Below are 15514 nucleotides of genomic sequence, written 5' to 3'. Positions count from 1 at the left end.
TTCCAGCAATCATAATCTTCTCGGTTAAGCTCGACCATGACTTGCAATGAAAACAGTATGATTTTGATATCAATAGTTCCTGTACCACCAATCTCCCATTTAGCATCCATGACCATGATGCGGGCTTGCGATCGGATGGCTGCGAGCCTCTACTTCTTATATATAGATAAATATGTAAATATTTGAGCGACACATCCATTCACCTCAAGCTTTGTAATTTACGAGTCTGGATCATCGCTCAGATACGCGTGCATTCCATCGAAGAATGGCCAGTTTTTGTTGGAGCTTCCATCATCCTCGATTATGTTCTGCAATTCTCACAAGCTTAGCCTACTCGAAAGAAAATGGAACATTAGAAACGTACCCTGTAGCGTTTCACCAGAGTCGACCACATTGCCTTGCATTGGCCGTGGGTGTGCTCGTAGCCATGCTCAGCAAGCTTGGATGCTATCTCCTTCCAGAGAGGGGTCTTGAGTTTAGCTTCTCTGAATTTGTCGTCCATGCCTGTTCGTAGCCGGATCAACACCTGGGTGGCCTCCGGTTTCCATCTGCTTTTCCCTGCGGCTGCCAAGTCTGCTTCCTTCTCGGCTATGGAAAGTACTTCGTTCTTCTCTTGTTTTCTTTCTTCCACTTTGGTGGCTGGTGCTGGTGCTGGTGCTGGTGTTTTATCAGCATCGTCAACTGTTACTACGAGCTGTAGCTTCTTCTCTTCTTCTATCCTAGCCGCCTTTTGGGTCCTCGCGTTTTTCATTTCTCTCAACACCTTCTCAGCGATTGCCTTTCTCACTCGTTCTTCTTCTGTTTCTGTTTCCTCCACCTTCGGAAGTTTGATGACGGGTTCGGCGTCTTCAGTTTTATCAATTTTCTCTGCAGAATCCGGACAGCATCAGAAAACTAAGCAAGTTAAAAACAGATTCTATACCCATGAACTTGTTAAATTCTGGTGTGAGCACCGACAGCCGTCGCTCGTTGTCCTTTTCCGCGTGCTGCTGCTGCCTCTTCTCTTTCTCGTAGACTCTGGTATTTACAGCATTTGTCCTCACCAGCACCTTAAGTTGAGCCGCAGCATCCACGACCAGCCTCTTCTGGATGAGCTTGTCTTTTGGAGCAACGGCTCTCTCTGTAGCTATAGCGACGACCTCTGGCCTTTTGTTGTTGTACTTTTGTGCTACCTTCCGGAGCACTGTGGCAACTGTTCGCTCCACAGTCTGAAGATCAGCATCTTGCTTGCAGCTTCCAACGGCTGCATTAGCTGCCCTGTGAAGTGCTTCCGTAAGTTTTCCCTGATCCAGCCAAAGACACCGAGTGGTGATCCTGATACGAGCGCGTAGTCCATATTCCGAACCATCTAGCCGAGATGCATAATTATCATCGTCTTCAAGAAGGGCATCACGTATCACCTCAATACTAAAACAAACGAGTCAACAAGGTTCGACAGCTCAAGGACAACAAACTTCGTACCTTACTATTATAATTCCATCGAAGGCTATGTGTTTTCTTTCGTCCACGCGAAGATCTGATGCAGTTCCAAATGCTTTTTCCCCATCATTATACATCAGCTGTTTCACAAAATTTGAGACGTGAGCATGAATCGAGGTGAGAATCCCTCTTACCTGTAAATCCTCCTTTCCAAGGGCAGCAAACCCACTAGAGAGGACCCGTCTGTTCCGTAAAGGCGAGACTCCGAGCATCTCACCATTTCTTATAACCTGCCAGCTTAAATCTTAGCAGAGAGCTTCAAAAGTAAGGTTATAACATACTTTTGTGTGCTGAATACCGGAAGCCCTGCCAAGCTGCTCGTGCTCTTTTAAGAAAGTATACTCACCATGGACCGGCAGAAAATGCTGCGGCCGAATGAGTCTTAGCAGTTCTTGCTGTCATGCACAATCCGACCTTTAAAAATCCACTTTAAAGTGATTAGTGCGTACCAATTCATCGCGATAGGCATGTCCGGAAGTATGTAGAAGCTTGTCTTTTCCAGTGATGATATGCGGACCAGTTTCAGATATCCTGTTCAGCATCTTCATCACTCTCGTTTCATTGCCAGGTATCATCTGCAAAACGTTCATGTAACAATTACAGAAGTTTAAGCTCACGAACATACCTTTGCCGAATACAGGATAACGTCATCTTTGGACAACTTTAAACTGCGGCTGCTTCCAAATGATGCAAGATTTAGAGCCGACCGTGTCTCGCCCTGCAAACAGTCCTTCAAACTTAGAATCTATAACATATTAAGCGAACCTGAGATCCTGTCGTGACTATAAGAAGATCTTTTGGTGAATACGCGCCCATATCTTCAGCTTTTACCTGGTAAACAGCCACACAACCAAATTAGATTTTACACAGATGCACCCTTACCAGAATCGAAGGATCAAATGGTGCCTGTCCATCCTTCCATGCTGCATCAATATACGTTTTTAAGGCAGTTCCAATGAAAACCTGTGTAATGTTAAGTTCTAGAAACAAAAAACAACAGCTAATTATAACTCACTAGTTTACGTCCAGAAGCATCTGCAGCAGCTTTCATACTCCCAAGTCGATGAATGTTGGAAGCAAATTGTGTTGATATAACCCGAGATTTTGCCTCCGTGACATACTGCATCAACGACTTTCGAACATCTGTCTCGCTTATTGTCCGCCCTGGCGACAAGACGTTCGTAGAGTCGCTCATCATCTGGACATACATTTCATAAATGCTGCCAAAATTTCAACTCAGCAATTACCAGAGTGACTCCTTCCTTGCCTAGTTCCTCAAGTGTATTCCGATCAAATATCTTACCATCAAGCGGATTTTCATCGATCTGCGAATAGAAACAATCCTTTAGTGAAGTGTGATCAAGACAGCCAGAACAGACCTTCCAGTCTCCGGAATGAAAGATGGTTCCATCTTGACAACGAAGTATCAAGCCACAACAATCCGGTATCGAGTGAGTCACACGAATAGCTTCGGCCTTGAAAGGACCCGCTTGAAAGGGATTTCGCATCGTAAATGTATGGCATCGATGCTCAAATGGGAAGTTGTAGTCTTTCAATCTCCTTTTGATAAGCTACACATCAAATGTGCAAGACTGAAGCTTTGCAGTAGTAACGTGTTAGTTGCTCACCTCGAGTGTGAAACTTGTAGAGTAAATGCGTGTCTGAGGATCAAGAGCGGGAATAACCTGAGATGTAACAAGTCAGCAACCAAAAGAAAAGGAAATAGAAAGAGAAACAGCAAACCAAATGGTTATATTACCCAAGGCAATGCACCGATGTGATCCTCGTGCCCATGCGTAATAATCACAGCTTCAATCTTGTGCTTCCAGCGAGAAATGAACGTCGTGTCGGGAAGAACTTTCACCACCCCGAAATCCTCATAACTGCTTGCAGGAAGACAGCATGCCTGTAAGTAAAGCACCAAACGCATTCAACAAGCAGAAACAGGAGTAACAAAAGGTGTCGAGACTGCTTACTCGGGAAACATAAGTCCAGCATCGATCATGATATAGCGATCATAGTGCCCGACGAGCATGCAGTTCATTCCAATCTCTCCGAGGCCTCCAATCGGAAGAATGCGAAGAGGCGGTCCATTCCTTCCCTCGTAAAACTTTCGCATTGTTCGCTGGACCGCGTCGTCTTTGCTGTGCCCGGCTCCTTCTAGAATACCATATCGGCTTTGTTGTGAATCTGCCAAAGGAAGCTCTACATCAGCATCACAAGCAAAGAAAATCACAGAAGTCTAAGAATTCCTCCTCTTTGGCATGATAAACACGACTACCAAGAAAAGCAAGATAAAAACCGAACATCCTTTGTTCACAAAGAAAGAAAATCTGATGGAAACAAAAGAAAATCCGATGGAAACCAGGAATGCACACTTCCGAAGAAAAAGAGCGAAAGAAGAAATACCATACCTCGCGATTGGAATGCCACATTCCTGGTAGCGTTGGGATTGAAATAGCAGCGACAGGAGAGCCTTCGAGGAGGAGGAGAAATCCTCCAGCTCCTATCAAGCACTCCAGAATGTAGCATCCAGCTCTTGGTCGCGAGGAGCCCGGGCTCCTCGCCACTCGTAGCGGCCAGCATTGGCGGAGCCCTAGAAAGGATAGATATTTTCGTGGGGTTAGGGGTTTAGATTAGGGCTTCTATGGAGGAGAAGAGAGCGGCTTCCACCGCGAAGGCGGAGAACGAGATCGACGCCATTTTCGCAGAGAAATCGAGCGCCAAGAAGAGGAAGAAGCCAGCGGTTGAGCAAGAACAGCAGCCCAAGGCCAGGAAAAGGGTAAAGAAGAAGAAGAAGAATGCCGCGAAGAATCAGGAAGAAAAGAGGAAGAAAACGCAGGAGGGATTCAGTGTCTACACCGAAGAGGAGCTGGGGTGCAACAAGAAGGACGCCGGTGGCACCGCGCTCTGCCCATTCGATTGCGATTGCTGCTTCTGAGCGAAGAACCCTAATTTCCCCGAGAAGAGAATATTTCTCTAGGGTTCTATAGAATATCCTGTATCTTTTTTCTCTTGTTTTGAATTGAGAGCTATCGCTATGGCGCCGAGAACTCCACGCCGCGTTTGCGATGTTGATTTCTCCAGGAAGGCGCACGAGCAGCAGCCCCCGCTCCACAATCGCTGGCATCCGGACATCCCTCACATTGCCGAGGTCCAGGAGAACGAGATCTTCACTGTGGAGATGATGGATTGCGCGGGTGGAGCGATCCGCAACGACGATTCTGTGGCGGATATAGAGGCTCTGGATCTATCAGGGGTAAGACTAGCTCATATTTCGCATTCTTTCTTGGATTGGATGGATGCTAGGGGCACTATCTGAGCGGTCCTGTGCGCGTTGTGGATGAATCGGGCGCTCCAGCGATGCCCGGCGACATCTTGATGGTGGAGATATGCGATCTGGGGCCGATTTCTGGGCAGGAATGGGGCTTCACTGCGATCTTACCTGGGTTTGGATTTCTAAGCGATCGCTTTCCAAATGCGACCAAGGCGATCTGGGATTTCGAAGGGATCTTTGCATCGTCGAGACACATCCCAGGCAAGAACGATGAATTCTTCTATTCTCTCATCCTTCTTTTTCTTTTGCAGGCGTTCGTTTCCCAGGAATGGTACATCCTGGACTAATTGGCACAGCTCCATCTAAAGAACTTTTGGAAGCTTGGAACGCTCGAGAGAAAGCTCTGGTCGACACTTCTTCTTCACCACTAGTAGCAGCACTTCCAACAAAACGAAATGTTCTACTTGGCACGGTACCACACTTTTGTCCTCTATTTCATTGATTTTTTGTCGATGAAAACTTCGTCACAGATCGAAGAAGGCAGCCCGGATTGGGAAAGAATTGCCTCCGAAGCCGCAAGAACAGTCCCCGGCCGAGAAAACGGTGGAAACCTCGACATTAAAAACCTCTCCAGGGGATGCAAAGTCTACTTCCCCGTGTTCGTGGAGGGTGCTAATCTCAGCATGGGAGACATGCACTTCTCCCAGGGTGACGGCGAGATTGCTTTCTGTGGAGGGATCGAGATGAACGGATTTCTCACGTTAAGGTACCATTCCGCGCTTGATCTTAGAGACGAGCTTAAAGTTCTTTGCTTGTTTACAAAAGATGCGAGATTTTGCGTGGTGGAATGAAAGACTACATGAGCCCAACGAATCTACACGCGCAACCATTCTTCGAGATCGGGCCTATCGAGCCTCGTTTCTCCGACTGGCTGGTTTTCGAAGGAATCAGCGTGGATGAACACGGACGACAGCACTACCTCGACACGACCTTGTCTTTCAAGCGAGCAGTCCTCAATGCCATCGAGTACCTCTCGAAGTTTGGATACACAAGAGAGCAGGCAAGTAACAGCTCCACACTGGTTTTAAGCTCAACTTTCTTCCTTCGTTCTCGACTGCCAGATCTACCTCCTTCTGTCATGCTGCCCTTGCGAGAGCAGGATCTCGAGCATCGTCGACTTTCCAAATGCTGTGGCTACCATCGCAATTCCCACAGCAATCTTCGATCAGGCTAGTCATGATCTTATGAGTCCATTCCTATGGCTTCTAATCTTTCATCTCTTTTGTTTTCAGGATATAAAACCAAAGAAGAAAAGATGATTCTGAGAGAGTGCGAATCTAATATAGGCTCCCTGGTTATGGTAACTATATAACTTGCAGTCTAGTTGCTCAAGATTGGGCCTGTGGGGCCTCGTTTCTCCGACTGACTAGTTCTCGAATGAATCACAGCGTCGTGGATGAACATAGACAACAGCGCTACTTCGACGAGACGTTGTGCTTCAAGCAAGCAGTCATCGAGTACCTCTCAAAGTTGGATACACGCGAGATCAGGCAATTAAAAGCTTTCACGCTGGTTTTAAGCTCAAGTTTCTTCCTCCTTTCTTGATTGCCAAATCTGCTCTCGCAAAGGAAGAAAGGCAAGAGAAGAGGATCTCGTCGACTTTCCAAATGCTGTGGCTGCCATCGCAATTCCCACGGCAATCTTCGACCAGGCTACTCATGATCTTAAAAGTTCTTTCATCTCTTTTGTTTGCAGGATATAAGAAAAGACATATGCGAATCTCGACCGGATCTCCGGCCGTCCACGTGTCATCACTATATCAATACCTTTAGGGCAATCCAAAAAGTGTTTTCATTTTAGGGCGCGAGCAGAGAGAGCGAGCGGAAGAGGGCGATGGAGGAGATAGAGGTAGTGTGTGGAAATCGAGGGCTGAGGAAGACATCGCGAGCTGTGAGGAGGTCCCAAAGGTGTGTGCCCACCTCCATCTGTGGTGCTACTGGCACCGCCGCCTTCCACTCCCCCCCGGCCTCTGCGCCGCCCACCAATTCTTCTGGGGACAGGAGACAACGGCGTAGACAGCACAGATTGAGTCGCGTCTTTCATGCTCGTTTGTGCGCTTAGAGAGGAATTTTTCTTTCTTTCTTCTACGTTATAGGTTCTTAGGGATTTCTGGCGATCAAGACGACGAGATGGGGAAGAGTGAGTGGTCTTTTCGTGTTGGGTGTGTGTTTTCTCTTACGCTGGTTTTCTTTTTTCTCTCGATTTTGCAGGCAGGAATCGCAAGGGTGGTGTAAAGTTCGTGGACGACTCGGATGACGATACGTTTAGTAGCACCTCGTCGATGGGAGCATCGGGGTCTTCGGAGCCGACGATGGCTCAGGAGGCGGAGAAGGAGGTGGACGAGGACAGTGTTTTAGATGATTATGTCGATTCTTTATACGAGAAGAGGTACTCATTGTTTTTCTTTTTTGCTCCTGTTCTCACTTGGACTAAGTATGCACTTTTAGATCAAGCACCCGAGAGGCAGGCTTGAAGGGGCTGCTCAACTCATTTAGTACAAGAGTCATGACGGACTATGTTGAAAATAAGTACGTGCGCGGGTCTTTTTCTTGTGATACTTCCTTCTCTAACGTCGTACAAAAACAATTCTAGGTACGCGACGCTCGCACATCAGTTCCTGTCCTCCGTGAGGCGTGGATCATCTGCTGAGATTGTTCTTGCGAGTCGTGCTCTAGGTACTTCTATTTTATTGTGACACATGAGTGTCTGATTTGTTTCATCGTCTTCGTAGGGATGCTTTCCATAACCGCTGGGGCCGGGGAGGTGTCGGAGCACGTCTTTAAGGAGTCACTTCCCCACCTCGCAAGGCTTTCGAAACTCGGCTCCACGCCAGCAGCAAGAGTTTCGGTACTGATGTCCTTTGCATTGATGATTGTGTCCTGAGCAACTTGATCTTGTCCAGGCCATTGAAGCGCTTGCGATTTTGGCATTTATTGGAGGCGTGGACGTCGCGTCGACGGAAACCGCAATGGAAACTTTCTGGCAGATCCTTTCTCACAAAGGAACCGTTCACGCAGATCAGGTAGCACACGTTAAAAGCACACGTACTGGTGGACTAACTTTGGCTTCTACAGACACTTGGCACAAATAAACCAACGCCGCAAGTAAAGGCGGCGGCTATTTCCGCTTGGACGTTGCTTCTTACAACGTTGAGTTCGGACAAGATCGCGCTTCAGCTATCCTCGTTCGTGTTTATTTCTATTTGGTTTTTACGAGTCGATTATTTTACAGGAACGGCTCGGTTCTTTCTTCGTTATTGGACGTTCAAGATTTGGGAGTCCGCAAGGCTACCGGAGAGGCTGTTGCTCTTCTCTGCGAGATCGGGAATGATCTCGACAGCATGGGAATGACTGAAATGCAAGTTGTGGAGCAAATGAAAGCGCTTGCGATCGATTCTAGCAGGCAGCAGGGTCAGACAAAGAAAGAAAGGTCCGAACAAAGGAGCACCTTCAGGGAAATGCTGGCAACGATTGAAGAAGGCGTGTGCCCCGAGACATCTATAAAGTTCAAACATGGTGATGCTCTCAAGGTCAATACGTGGACCCAAACTGTTCAGGTAATGGTATTTCAGTTCTTTTTTTTTGGTGGTTTATTGTTTCTTTATAGCTAAATGCTTTTCGACGATTCCTTGCGGAGGGTTTCCAAAAGCATATGCAGGTACGTAAAACCACGCTTTTTTGTTTGTCCTTCTTTTTTTTTCTGAAATGCTTCTCAACAGGAGAACGGCCTTCTGCACGAGATCTTTGATTTTGTTCCTCGGGGTGCAAAAGAGCGTACGCAAGGCGCTAAACAGAAAGTAAGTTCGTTTATCTTGTTTTTCTTCTATGATGGTGATGTTCTTTTACAGAAACAACACATGTCCGTGGCAGATAAGATGCGAACGCAGCAAATGAACCGGAAGAGGTCAATGGCGGAGGTAAATTGATTGTCTTTCTAGCACAAACTAATCTATCTCTTGGTGATACAGGCTGGTCGAAGATTTATTAACGACGATAGTGATTAAAATTCACAACTGTGACTAAAGTGTGAAATAATACAACAGCTATATTTTCACGCGGTTTGTAAGTACTATAGGTAGTTGTGTTGGAATTACTTTTTCTTTGCATTGGTCACTTAGAGACGTGCGAAGACTCTGCGGCCGGCAGGAAAGGGTATATATTTGAGATTTGGGACTGTTCGAAGACTCGAGCAAGAGATGGGTTGTTTGGGAATCAATCTCATCAAATTCAGGCTCCAGCAGGGAAGAAAACTCATGAGGAGGTGTGGGCTGCAGCAAAAGCAAGTGAAGATAGAAGCTGGCAACACTACCTTGGATTGCTGGGTTCCTTCAGCAGCAAAAGAGGGGAGGCCTGCACTACTCTTGCTCCATGGCTTTGTTTTCAACGCACTCCTCGAGTGGGAAAACCAGCTGCTGGCTTTCACGGAGAAGTTCAACGTCTACGTCCCGAACTTACTCTTCTTTGGGGAATCTACGACCGAGTCGGGCGAAAGAAGCGAGATTTTCCAAGCCCAGTGTATGAAGCTGATGCTGGACGAGCTCCAAGTTCTGGACAGGGTTCACGCTCTCGGGACGAGCTACGGAGGAATGGTGGCGTTCTGGATGGCGCATCTGTACCCAGAGAGGATCGCTAGAGTGGTGCTGGCGAGCTCCGGGGTTGCGATGGATCACGGTGACTCGCAGCGAATGTTGGAGAGATTTGGAGGTGGCGTCGCTCATCCGGCCGATGTCTTGATGCCGAGAAGCGTTCAAGTTGCTCGCAAGACTATGGAGTTTGCAACTCAGAAGAAGCTGGCTCTTGTTCCAGACTGCCTGGTGGAAGATATCATAGAAGAGGTAACAAACACTGGCTCGGTCGGGGAAGTTCTCATGAGATTTTGTGTGGACAGGTTCTCTGCTACAATCGGGAGCACCGGCTTGAGCTGCTGGATGGCATGGCGATTGGATCGGTCGAAAACCCACCAGTGGTTCCTCAACTCGTTCAGGTTGGAAGCGAAAGAGAAGAAAAAACATTCACCCAATTTTTGTTGTCAGGACGTGCTCATTCTGTGGGGGGAGAATGATCAAATCTTTACTGTGGACCTTGCTCACCGTTTGCAGAGGTAAGATGAGCTTTTAGATTGTGCTGGTTTTGATATGTGCGATTTGCCAACAGGCATCTGAGTGATTCCAAACTGGAGATCATCCCTGGAGCAGCGCACGCTCCTCAAGTTGACAATCCTAAAGCTTTCAATGGTATAGTTGTTAAATTCTTGTACGAGAATTGAAGGAGAAAATTTTATAAATCAAAACGACCTGACAAATCACCCTCGTTACGAGATGCGGTCAGCATAGGACAGTTCAGGTTGAACAACTTGTTGAAATCCGGCTGCAATGGACCCACAGCACCTGCTGGTAGTGAAAATGCACCTAAATGCCGAGCAATGTCTGGAGAGTCCAGAGATCAGGACACTGTGCATGTTAAACTGCACAGTGAGCGCCTCAAATGTGCAGTCCCTGTGATCAGATAGCTTCTCGAAGCCCTGCGATTGTACACAGACAAAGTTTTAGAAATATAAAACGAAAGCAGAGAAAACGGGAGAGCTGGGCCAGAAGGTGGCCGACGTCCAGGTCAGGGGCTCCAAAACTAGGTGATGAGAAATATTTAAGCTAGAAAAGAAATCAAAATATAAATCACAATAACCAATTCACCAAGCACAAAAAAGCAAAGTACAAAATGAGCAACATATGCTACTGAAAGGTAAACAGGGGTAAAAAGTTGGACCACACTTCCGGTGAAGAGCTACAAATTCACCACAAAACATGAGAGAGCGTAGTAAACACGACCCTCCCAGCAGTAGAATTTGTGGTGGCATCGGCTACTAGCCATAACAGGCAAGCAATTAATAAAATATACATCTCAACCATAATTGTATTAAGTTTCGCGCCATATATATAACCAACAATGTTTTATGATATACTCAATGTACAATATACTTCCTCCATTTGGTGCTTCTTAATTGAGTACAAGTGTAAACAACTCTTATTAACTATGAGACCACCATCTGCCTAGAACTTGTTCACGCGTATGTGGCGTCTTAGTTCCTTGTGATGGATGAAGCTCACCACCAAGTCCTCCAGATTGGACGGAGACGATCCGAGGAGTGTGCCAATTCATGTAAGTGCCAGGAAAGAGAAACTCGTTATTCTCTCTTTCCTTCTCTCAAGGAAGCAGAAGGCGCTGTGCACAAAATAGCCAAGAGAAATTCAGAGGTGACATTTTTGAGGCTCAAGGTGGAAGAGGTATCAAAACAGTGGAAGACAAGATTTCATGCACATTAACCTCGATCTCTTTGTTTGACAGGAGGGAATCCAGGAGATTGTGCGGCAAATCACGACTCTCTCATTTTTGAGCTTCTGTGTAGCCAACCTTTTATTTCTACAAGGGAGGAGATGTGGTGGGAAAGCTGATCGGACGTGAAGAACACAACGCCCAAGGAGATCGGAGCTAGGCAGAAAAGAAGAGAAAACCAATCCATTGGCAATGAATGAGGAGGACTTACTCGCGCAAGTGCTTGTAGTCGTCCGCCGTGGTAACATCGATTGTCCGGGGATGAGGATCGAATCCAAAAATGTAGCCTTGGAGAGAAATCTGTGGCTTACCTCGCGGAGGAATGCTGCCGGGAAGGCCAGTCGAAGTGAGGCTCGCCATAAAGACCTACCTAATGCTATCGTATCTTTGATATAAACTTTGAAGCGATCGTAGCTTTTACTCGGGAGATCTTTGCGTGGGAGAAATATCGTGTCTTTTAGATTCGATTCTACACACTAAGTTCTCGCTCGTTCTTTGTTTTGGTTTTCTTTCTTGGTCATGAGAGTTTTTACATTATTAGCTGCTGGATTTGGCGTCTCGCTGCTGTGACGATTCCCCACGCACTGCCTGCGGATTCCAGTGCCGCTTTCGCTGGTTTATAAACCAGTTGTTGATCTGCTTTGGGTCCAGCCCGGTGGATTGCGCGAGATTCGACTTTTGGTTCTCCTGTCCAGCACAACGAAGCAAATGTCAAAGAAAAAAGCGATGAAAAGGACACAAAGAAGGAACAAAGCCATGGCACGCCCACTAGCCATAACGAGAAAGAGACACAGAATGCCAACAAGAAAGAACACAAAGGTACTCACATTGGGATACGGATGATCCTGGTGCTGTGACCACCAGTCCAGCAGCTGCTGCCTCGATTCCTTGGGGAGCTTCCCCTTTTTCTTCTTCTTGAGATATTCCTGCGTCAGGCCCTTGATGTAACCTCCATACCTCTTCATCAGGACCTTCTTGAGCTCCTTGTCGCCCGCCAGTGGATCCAAATCGGTGTCCACCTCTCCAATCCCGCCGCTCTCGGCCTCCTCCATGAAATCCTCGTATGTTTCACTCGCATCCTCGTTCTCGGCTGCCAAAACCAAAGCAAAATACCCAAGAACAAGCGTTAGTGCCACTCAAAACAGTGCGGAGAAGAAGGATTCGTTCAGCTGAAAACAGCCGTACAACCGCCGCGAGTCTTCCGTACTCCTGCGATCAATGCTCCCATCTCTATCCGACCACCTACGCATTAGATATGTTCCGAATCTAGCCCGCGGAATGCCAGCGCCCAGCCCAGCCAGCATTCACAAAATGGTGGTGACGTGAACAGGCAGCTCCATCTTCACGTGAAAACTTCCTATCGGCCGGAAGATCACCCGCAGAAAGGGAGAAAGATATCGAAAACCTTCTCTCTTCTTTTCTCCCTTCCTCTCTTTCTTCCAAAACTGTCGCTGTTGCTGCTACCACTGCTCCTGCTGCTGCCGCTGCTGGCGATTATGATGATCTTTCGCTATCGGATTTGCGATCCCCGTTTGATCCAACGAGAGCGTGTTACAATCCAATCCAATCCAATCTATAGAGATGCATAGAGCTGGATAGCACCAAAGCCTGAGGAGGATTTAAAAGGTACCACCCGTCTCTGTAAAGATCTGCTCATCTGGATTAAAAACCTTTGCATTGCAAGGAACCTGCGTTTCCCTGCCTATTTACCACCAGCTCCAAACAAGACGACTGCGAAAACAAGACCTCTGTGGCACCTCCTAAATGCAAAGGTCACCTCACTATCAGAGTCCCTCGCACTATCACCATCAGCTGAATTATTCCATACCCCCCGGACCAATTTGCCTCATGTGTCTTGCTTTCCTTTTTCCATTCCTCATGATTCTGGATTCTTATTTTTATCTTTCCCTGCTAAGCTGCTGCTGCTGCTGCTGCTACTAGTGATGACGATCATGAACGAGTTTCACTCACAGGCAGCACGATCAACGTAAAAAAAATGGGAAGAAGGAATGGACTAAATCATGCAGCAAGTATAAAGAAACTTAGTGCGAAAAAGGTACCCAAGAACGCAAGCCACCGGACAAGCAGCGTTGTAAGAGTGTTTGCGAGCTTTACCAGAAGAGAGCACGTCGATGTTGCTAACTGCGATGACACTGAGCTGGTGCTCTTGCTTCTTGCAAAACTCGATGGCCTCTTTGAAAGTTCTCCGCAGCTCGATCTCATAGGCGTTGAGGACATTGCAGTAAGCAACCTGGTAGAACACTGTAAGACTTTGGAGCTGCGAGTGAGTAAGTTACCATGAATTGATCCAGCTCTGGATCAACTCCAATGCTCGTCTTGACGGCACTCTCGAATTCACGTTTCCGAACGAGCTCGTCCATCTGGGCCGCCAAATCCGCGGAAGCTCCAACCTGAGAGAGAGGCGAGAACTACATTTTCGCATAAAACCCTCTCGAACTACAGCAAGAAAACGAAAACAAATCTTTTTTTTTTCTGCTCTCACCTTGTAGCAATTCATGTGTGCTCGAAGGAGCTCCTTGTACTGCGGATGTCCTGATATGGCCGACATGATCTCGCTATCTGACAGTGAAACCTTGCTGCCGCGCGGATCCATGTCCTCGTGTTCCGTTCTTGGTGCCGCCATGGATGATGTTGGTGCTAATGGCGGCGGCGGTGGCGGCGGCGAGGTTGTGAGTCCCTCCGCTGCCTGCTCTATCAAACCTTCGACGAGCCATTCCTCCATGTTTGCGAATTTCGTTGGCGCGTAACCCCCAGCCATGATCTTGGAAAACTAGAGAAACTTGGAAGTAAAACTGTGGTGATCTTAGGGGAGAGAAGCGATGATCTTAGGCACGTAACCGGTCTTATCCTTTGCCCTCCTCCCAGTGTGTAACTTTCTGTGGAGACTTATCAGGAAAAGAATGCGACCCTCGACTGGAATTGTGTGAGCAAAGCTTCTGCAGTGACCGCAACACACACCGGAAACGAATGGCTCCGGGGATGGCTCGATTCTCCGCTGCTGCTGAAGAAAAGAGCCTCTCTACCTTTTGTAAGACTCTAGGTGCTACGGATCAAAGACTTCGCGATTCACCACCGCGTCGATCCAGAGCTGCAAACCCAAGTAGCACGCTTGCAGTAGACGCGGACCACACGCGGACCCAAGTTATGAAAATCATAGCCCATGAATTTATCAGCTGCGGCTCCGCGTATGAAACGGGATCGATATCTTGGCGTCCCCCTTGATCAAAGAAGAACTTATAAGCAGTGCTGGACTAGAAAATCTCGGCAGTCTCGTCCTCCACAAATTCCTGTTCCTCCCCTTGCGATTCTTCGCCCGGTGTTTTGTGCTTGCTGGGCTTGCGCTTCTGCTCCATCCATCCAATGATCCAAGAGAGAGAGGGTCTCGCTCGCCGCTCGCGTGTCTCTGAGAGAGAGAGAGAGAGAGAGAGAGAGCGAGCTCGGGAAAGAGAGAGAGTCTAGAAAGAAAAATGCTTTAAACACGCTAATCCAGCTTCGTTTTTTATAGAGTCTTTTGCTTGTCTGTCTGCTTCGGGAGAGATTTTGCCAAAGTTGACGGCTTAAGGAAAAGCCCGGGCATTGCTGACACAATCTCCACCTCCGCTTCAATTAATGTTTTATTCCGAGAAAATTTACGTGGTAACTTCTTTCTCCCTATATTTACCTTGGGGGCTTAATCCGACGGACAGCGACGCCGCCACGCCGCGCTTGTTCCTTTTAAGCTTTCACCTGCGGTAAAACACGGACCCAAGCGTACGGACGGCCCCCGCTTGCGTCAGCCAACATTCGCTTACGTTGACGTTTTTTTGGGCCCCTCTTCTCTTCCACCACCTAGACCCGTACGGAAGGGGCCCAGTTCAAACCCATGGTTTGCCACAAGGGGGCATTTGGGTGCTTGATGGTTTTACCCCGATTTCAATGAAGATTTTCTTATACTTACTGTACTTTGAAAGCGCCATCTTTTTTCTTAATTTAAACTTTTCTTTTTCCTTTTTGTTTTCCGTATACGGCATTGTTGTTCAACATTTGGTCAGCCATGTTGCCCGAGCGCAAGTTGGCCAGGAGCTTAAGAAGTGTATCCTATTTTTCTAACATTTCTCTGTGCTGGCCCCTTTCTGTGGATGTATGAGATAGAGATAGTGGTAGTTTTCGTTTGATCCCATCCCATGGTTTTAGCCCTCCTGCAATTTCATCAATACGGTGGGTGCCAACAAAAAGAAAAAATGCAATGCGTTTGGCCTCTTGCGTTCTCGCTAGATATTTCCAATTGTTTAATACTTTTGTTTCCTTTTTCTTCCGCACACGAAAGCGATTGGAACGCAGGGCACACGAAAGTGGGTGCAACGGAAGC

General features: G+C 47.3%; 6 protein-coding genes across 7 annotated transcripts; 4 read left to right on the top strand and 2 right to left on the bottom strand.

Moving 5' to 3' along the window:
- Window positions 1-41: 41 nt before the first annotated feature.
- On the bottom strand, window positions 42-4115 carry LOC9629060 (ribonuclease J). The gene is made up of 17 exons (XM_024680034.1): window positions 3894-4115; window positions 3456-3669; window positions 3239-3362; window positions 3108-3164; window positions 2859-3050; window positions 2727-2804; window positions 2495-2677; window positions 2362-2442; window positions 2245-2310; window positions 2105-2197; window positions 1929-2054; window positions 1761-1874; window positions 1614-1709; window positions 1462-1559; window positions 923-1407; window positions 365-867; window positions 42-308 (listed from the first exon to the last, which is right to left on the bottom strand). The coding sequence occupies exons 1-17, from the start codon at window positions 4063-4065 to the stop codon at window positions 219-221; spliced, it is 2772 nt and encodes a 923-aa protein (XP_024535802.1). The 5' UTR covers window positions 4066-4115; the 3' UTR covers window positions 42-218.
- On the top strand, window positions 4079-4526 carry LOC112348064 (uncharacterized protein C6G9.01c-like). The gene has a single exon (XM_024680041.1). The coding sequence runs from the start codon at window positions 4127-4129 to the stop codon at window positions 4418-4420; it is 294 nt and encodes a 97-aa protein (XP_024535809.1). The 5' UTR covers window positions 4079-4126; the 3' UTR covers window positions 4421-4526.
- LOC112348062 (putative formamidase C869.04) lies at window positions 4493-6353 on the top strand. Of its 2 annotated transcripts, XM_024680037.1 has the most exons (8): window positions 4493-4738; window positions 4789-5017; window positions 5068-5228; window positions 5287-5522; window positions 5582-5816; window positions 5878-5985; window positions 6049-6116; window positions 6205-6353. In XM_024680037.1, exons 1-7 carry the CDS (start codon window positions 4520-4522, stop codon window positions 6073-6075), a joined length of 1215 nt encoding a protein of 404 aa, XP_024535805.1. In that variant the 5' UTR covers window positions 4493-4519; the 3' UTR covers window positions 6076-6116; window positions 6205-6353. The 2 variants fall into 2 exon arrangements, with proteins under 2 accessions (XP_024535805.1, XP_024535804.1); XM_024680036.1 differs by having other exon boundaries at window positions 6049-6341.
- Window positions 6354-6605: 252 nt separating this feature from the next.
- On the top strand, window positions 6606-8869 carry LOC9629059. Its single transcript, XM_002975153.2, has 12 exons — window positions 6606-6955; window positions 7027-7204; window positions 7264-7344; window positions 7409-7491; window positions 7548-7663; window positions 7719-7838; window positions 7891-8000; window positions 8048-8372; window positions 8423-8473; window positions 8535-8612; window positions 8664-8732; window positions 8784-8869. The coding sequence occupies exons 1-12, from the start codon at window positions 6946-6948 to the stop codon at window positions 8817-8819; spliced, it is 1257 nt and encodes a 418-aa protein (XP_002975199.1). The 5' UTR covers window positions 6606-6945; the 3' UTR covers window positions 8820-8869.
- A 101-nt stretch (window positions 8870-8970) lies between these two features.
- Window positions 8971-10117, top strand: LOC9638139 (2-hydroxy-6-oxononadienedioate/2-hydroxy-6-oxononatrienedioate hydrolase). The gene is made up of 4 exons (XM_002975152.2): window positions 8971-9650; window positions 9704-9799; window positions 9849-9916; window positions 9970-10117. The coding sequence occupies exons 1-4, from the start codon at window positions 9012-9014 to the stop codon at window positions 10079-10081; spliced, it is 915 nt and encodes a 304-aa protein (XP_002975198.2). The 5' UTR covers window positions 8971-9011; the 3' UTR covers window positions 10082-10117.
- A 1465-nt stretch (window positions 10118-11582) lies between these two features.
- Window positions 11583-14590, bottom strand: LOC9638138 (homeobox protein knotted-1-like 1). The gene is made up of 5 exons (XM_002974972.2): window positions 13649-14590; window positions 13443-13556; window positions 13261-13396; window positions 11973-12235; window positions 11583-11832 (listed from the first exon to the last, which is right to left on the bottom strand). The coding sequence occupies exons 1-5, from the start codon at window positions 13922-13924 to the stop codon at window positions 11683-11685; spliced, it is 939 nt and encodes a 312-aa protein (XP_002975018.1). The 5' UTR covers window positions 13925-14590; the 3' UTR covers window positions 11583-11682.
- Window positions 14591-15514: the final 924 nt, after the last annotated feature.

Source organism: Selaginella moellendorffii, unplaced genomic scaffold, assembly GCF_000143415.4.
Source record: "Selaginella moellendorffii unplaced genomic scaffold, v1.0 SELMOscaffold_26, whole genome shotgun sequence".
In the NCBI taxonomy this organism is placed as follows: Eukaryota; Viridiplantae; Streptophyta; class Lycopodiopsida; order Selaginellales; family Selaginellaceae; genus Selaginella; species Selaginella moellendorffii.
The sequence above is the reverse complement of the archived record's forward strand: the minus strand, read 5'-3'. Positions and strand labels throughout refer to the sequence as shown.

Excerpts from the sequence above, each read along its gene's own strand:
- LOC9638138 (XM_002974972.2), bottom strand. The coding sequence starts at position 13,924 with ATGGCTGGGGGTTACGCGCCAACGAAATTCGCAAACATGGAGGAATGG. Across the intron at positions 13,397-13,442 it reads CAGAGCTGGATCAATTCATG|GTTGCTTACTGCAATGTCCT; the intron begins GTAACTTACTCA and ends GTGTTCTACCAG. Across the intron at positions 12,236-13,260 it reads CATCGACGTGCTCTCTTCTG|CCGAGAACGAGGATGCGAGT; the intron begins GTAAAGCTCGCA and ends TGGTTTTGGCAG.
- LOC9638139 (XM_002975152.2), top strand. The coding sequence starts at position 9,012 with ATGGGTTGTTTGGGAATCAATCTCATCAAATTCAGGCTCCAGCAGGGA. Across the intron at positions 9,800-9,848 it reads TGGTTCCTCAACTCGTTCAG|GACGTGCTCATTCTGTGGGG; the intron begins GTTGGAAGCGAA and ends TTTTGTTGTCAG. Across the intron at positions 9,917-9,969 it reads CTTGCTCACCGTTTGCAGAG|GCATCTGAGTGATTCCAAAC; the intron begins GTAAGATGAGCT and ends ATTTGCCAACAG.
- LOC112348062 (XM_024680037.1), top strand. The coding sequence starts at position 4,520 with ATGGCGCCGAGAACTCCACGCCGCGTTTGCGATGTTGATTTCTCCAGG. Across the intron at positions 4,739-4,788 it reads AGGCTCTGGATCTATCAGGG|GGGCACTATCTGAGCGGTCC; the intron begins GTAAGACTAGCT and ends GATGGATGCTAG. Across the intron at positions 5,018-5,067 it reads ATCGTCGAGACACATCCCAG|GCGTTCGTTTCCCAGGAATG; the intron begins GCAAGAACGATG and ends TTTCTTTTGCAG.
- LOC9629060 (XM_024680034.1), bottom strand. The coding sequence starts at position 4,065 with ATGCTGGCCGCTACGAGTGGCGAGGAGCCCGGGCTCCTCGCGACCAAG. Across the intron at positions 3,670-3,893 it reads TGTGGCATTCCAATCGCGAG|ATTCACAACAAAGCCGATAT; the intron begins GTATGGTATTTC and ends TTCCTTTGGCAG. Across the intron at positions 2,678-2,726 it reads GCAAGGAAGGAGTCACTCTG|ATGATGAGCGACTCTACGAA; the intron begins GTAATTGCTGAG and ends ATGTATGTCCAG.
- LOC112348064 (XM_024680041.1), top strand. The coding sequence starts at position 4,127 with ATGGAGGAGAAGAGAGCGGCTTCCACCGCGAAGGCGGAGAACGAGATC.
- LOC9629059 (XM_002975153.2), top strand. Across the intron at positions 7,205-7,263 it reads GATTCTTTATACGAGAAGAG|ATCAAGCACCCGAGAGGCAG; the intron begins GTACTCATTGTT and ends ATGCACTTTTAG. Across the intron at positions 7,492-7,547 it reads TCTTGCGAGTCGTGCTCTAG|GGATGCTTTCCATAACCGCT; the intron begins GTACTTCTATTT and ends TCGTCTTCGTAG.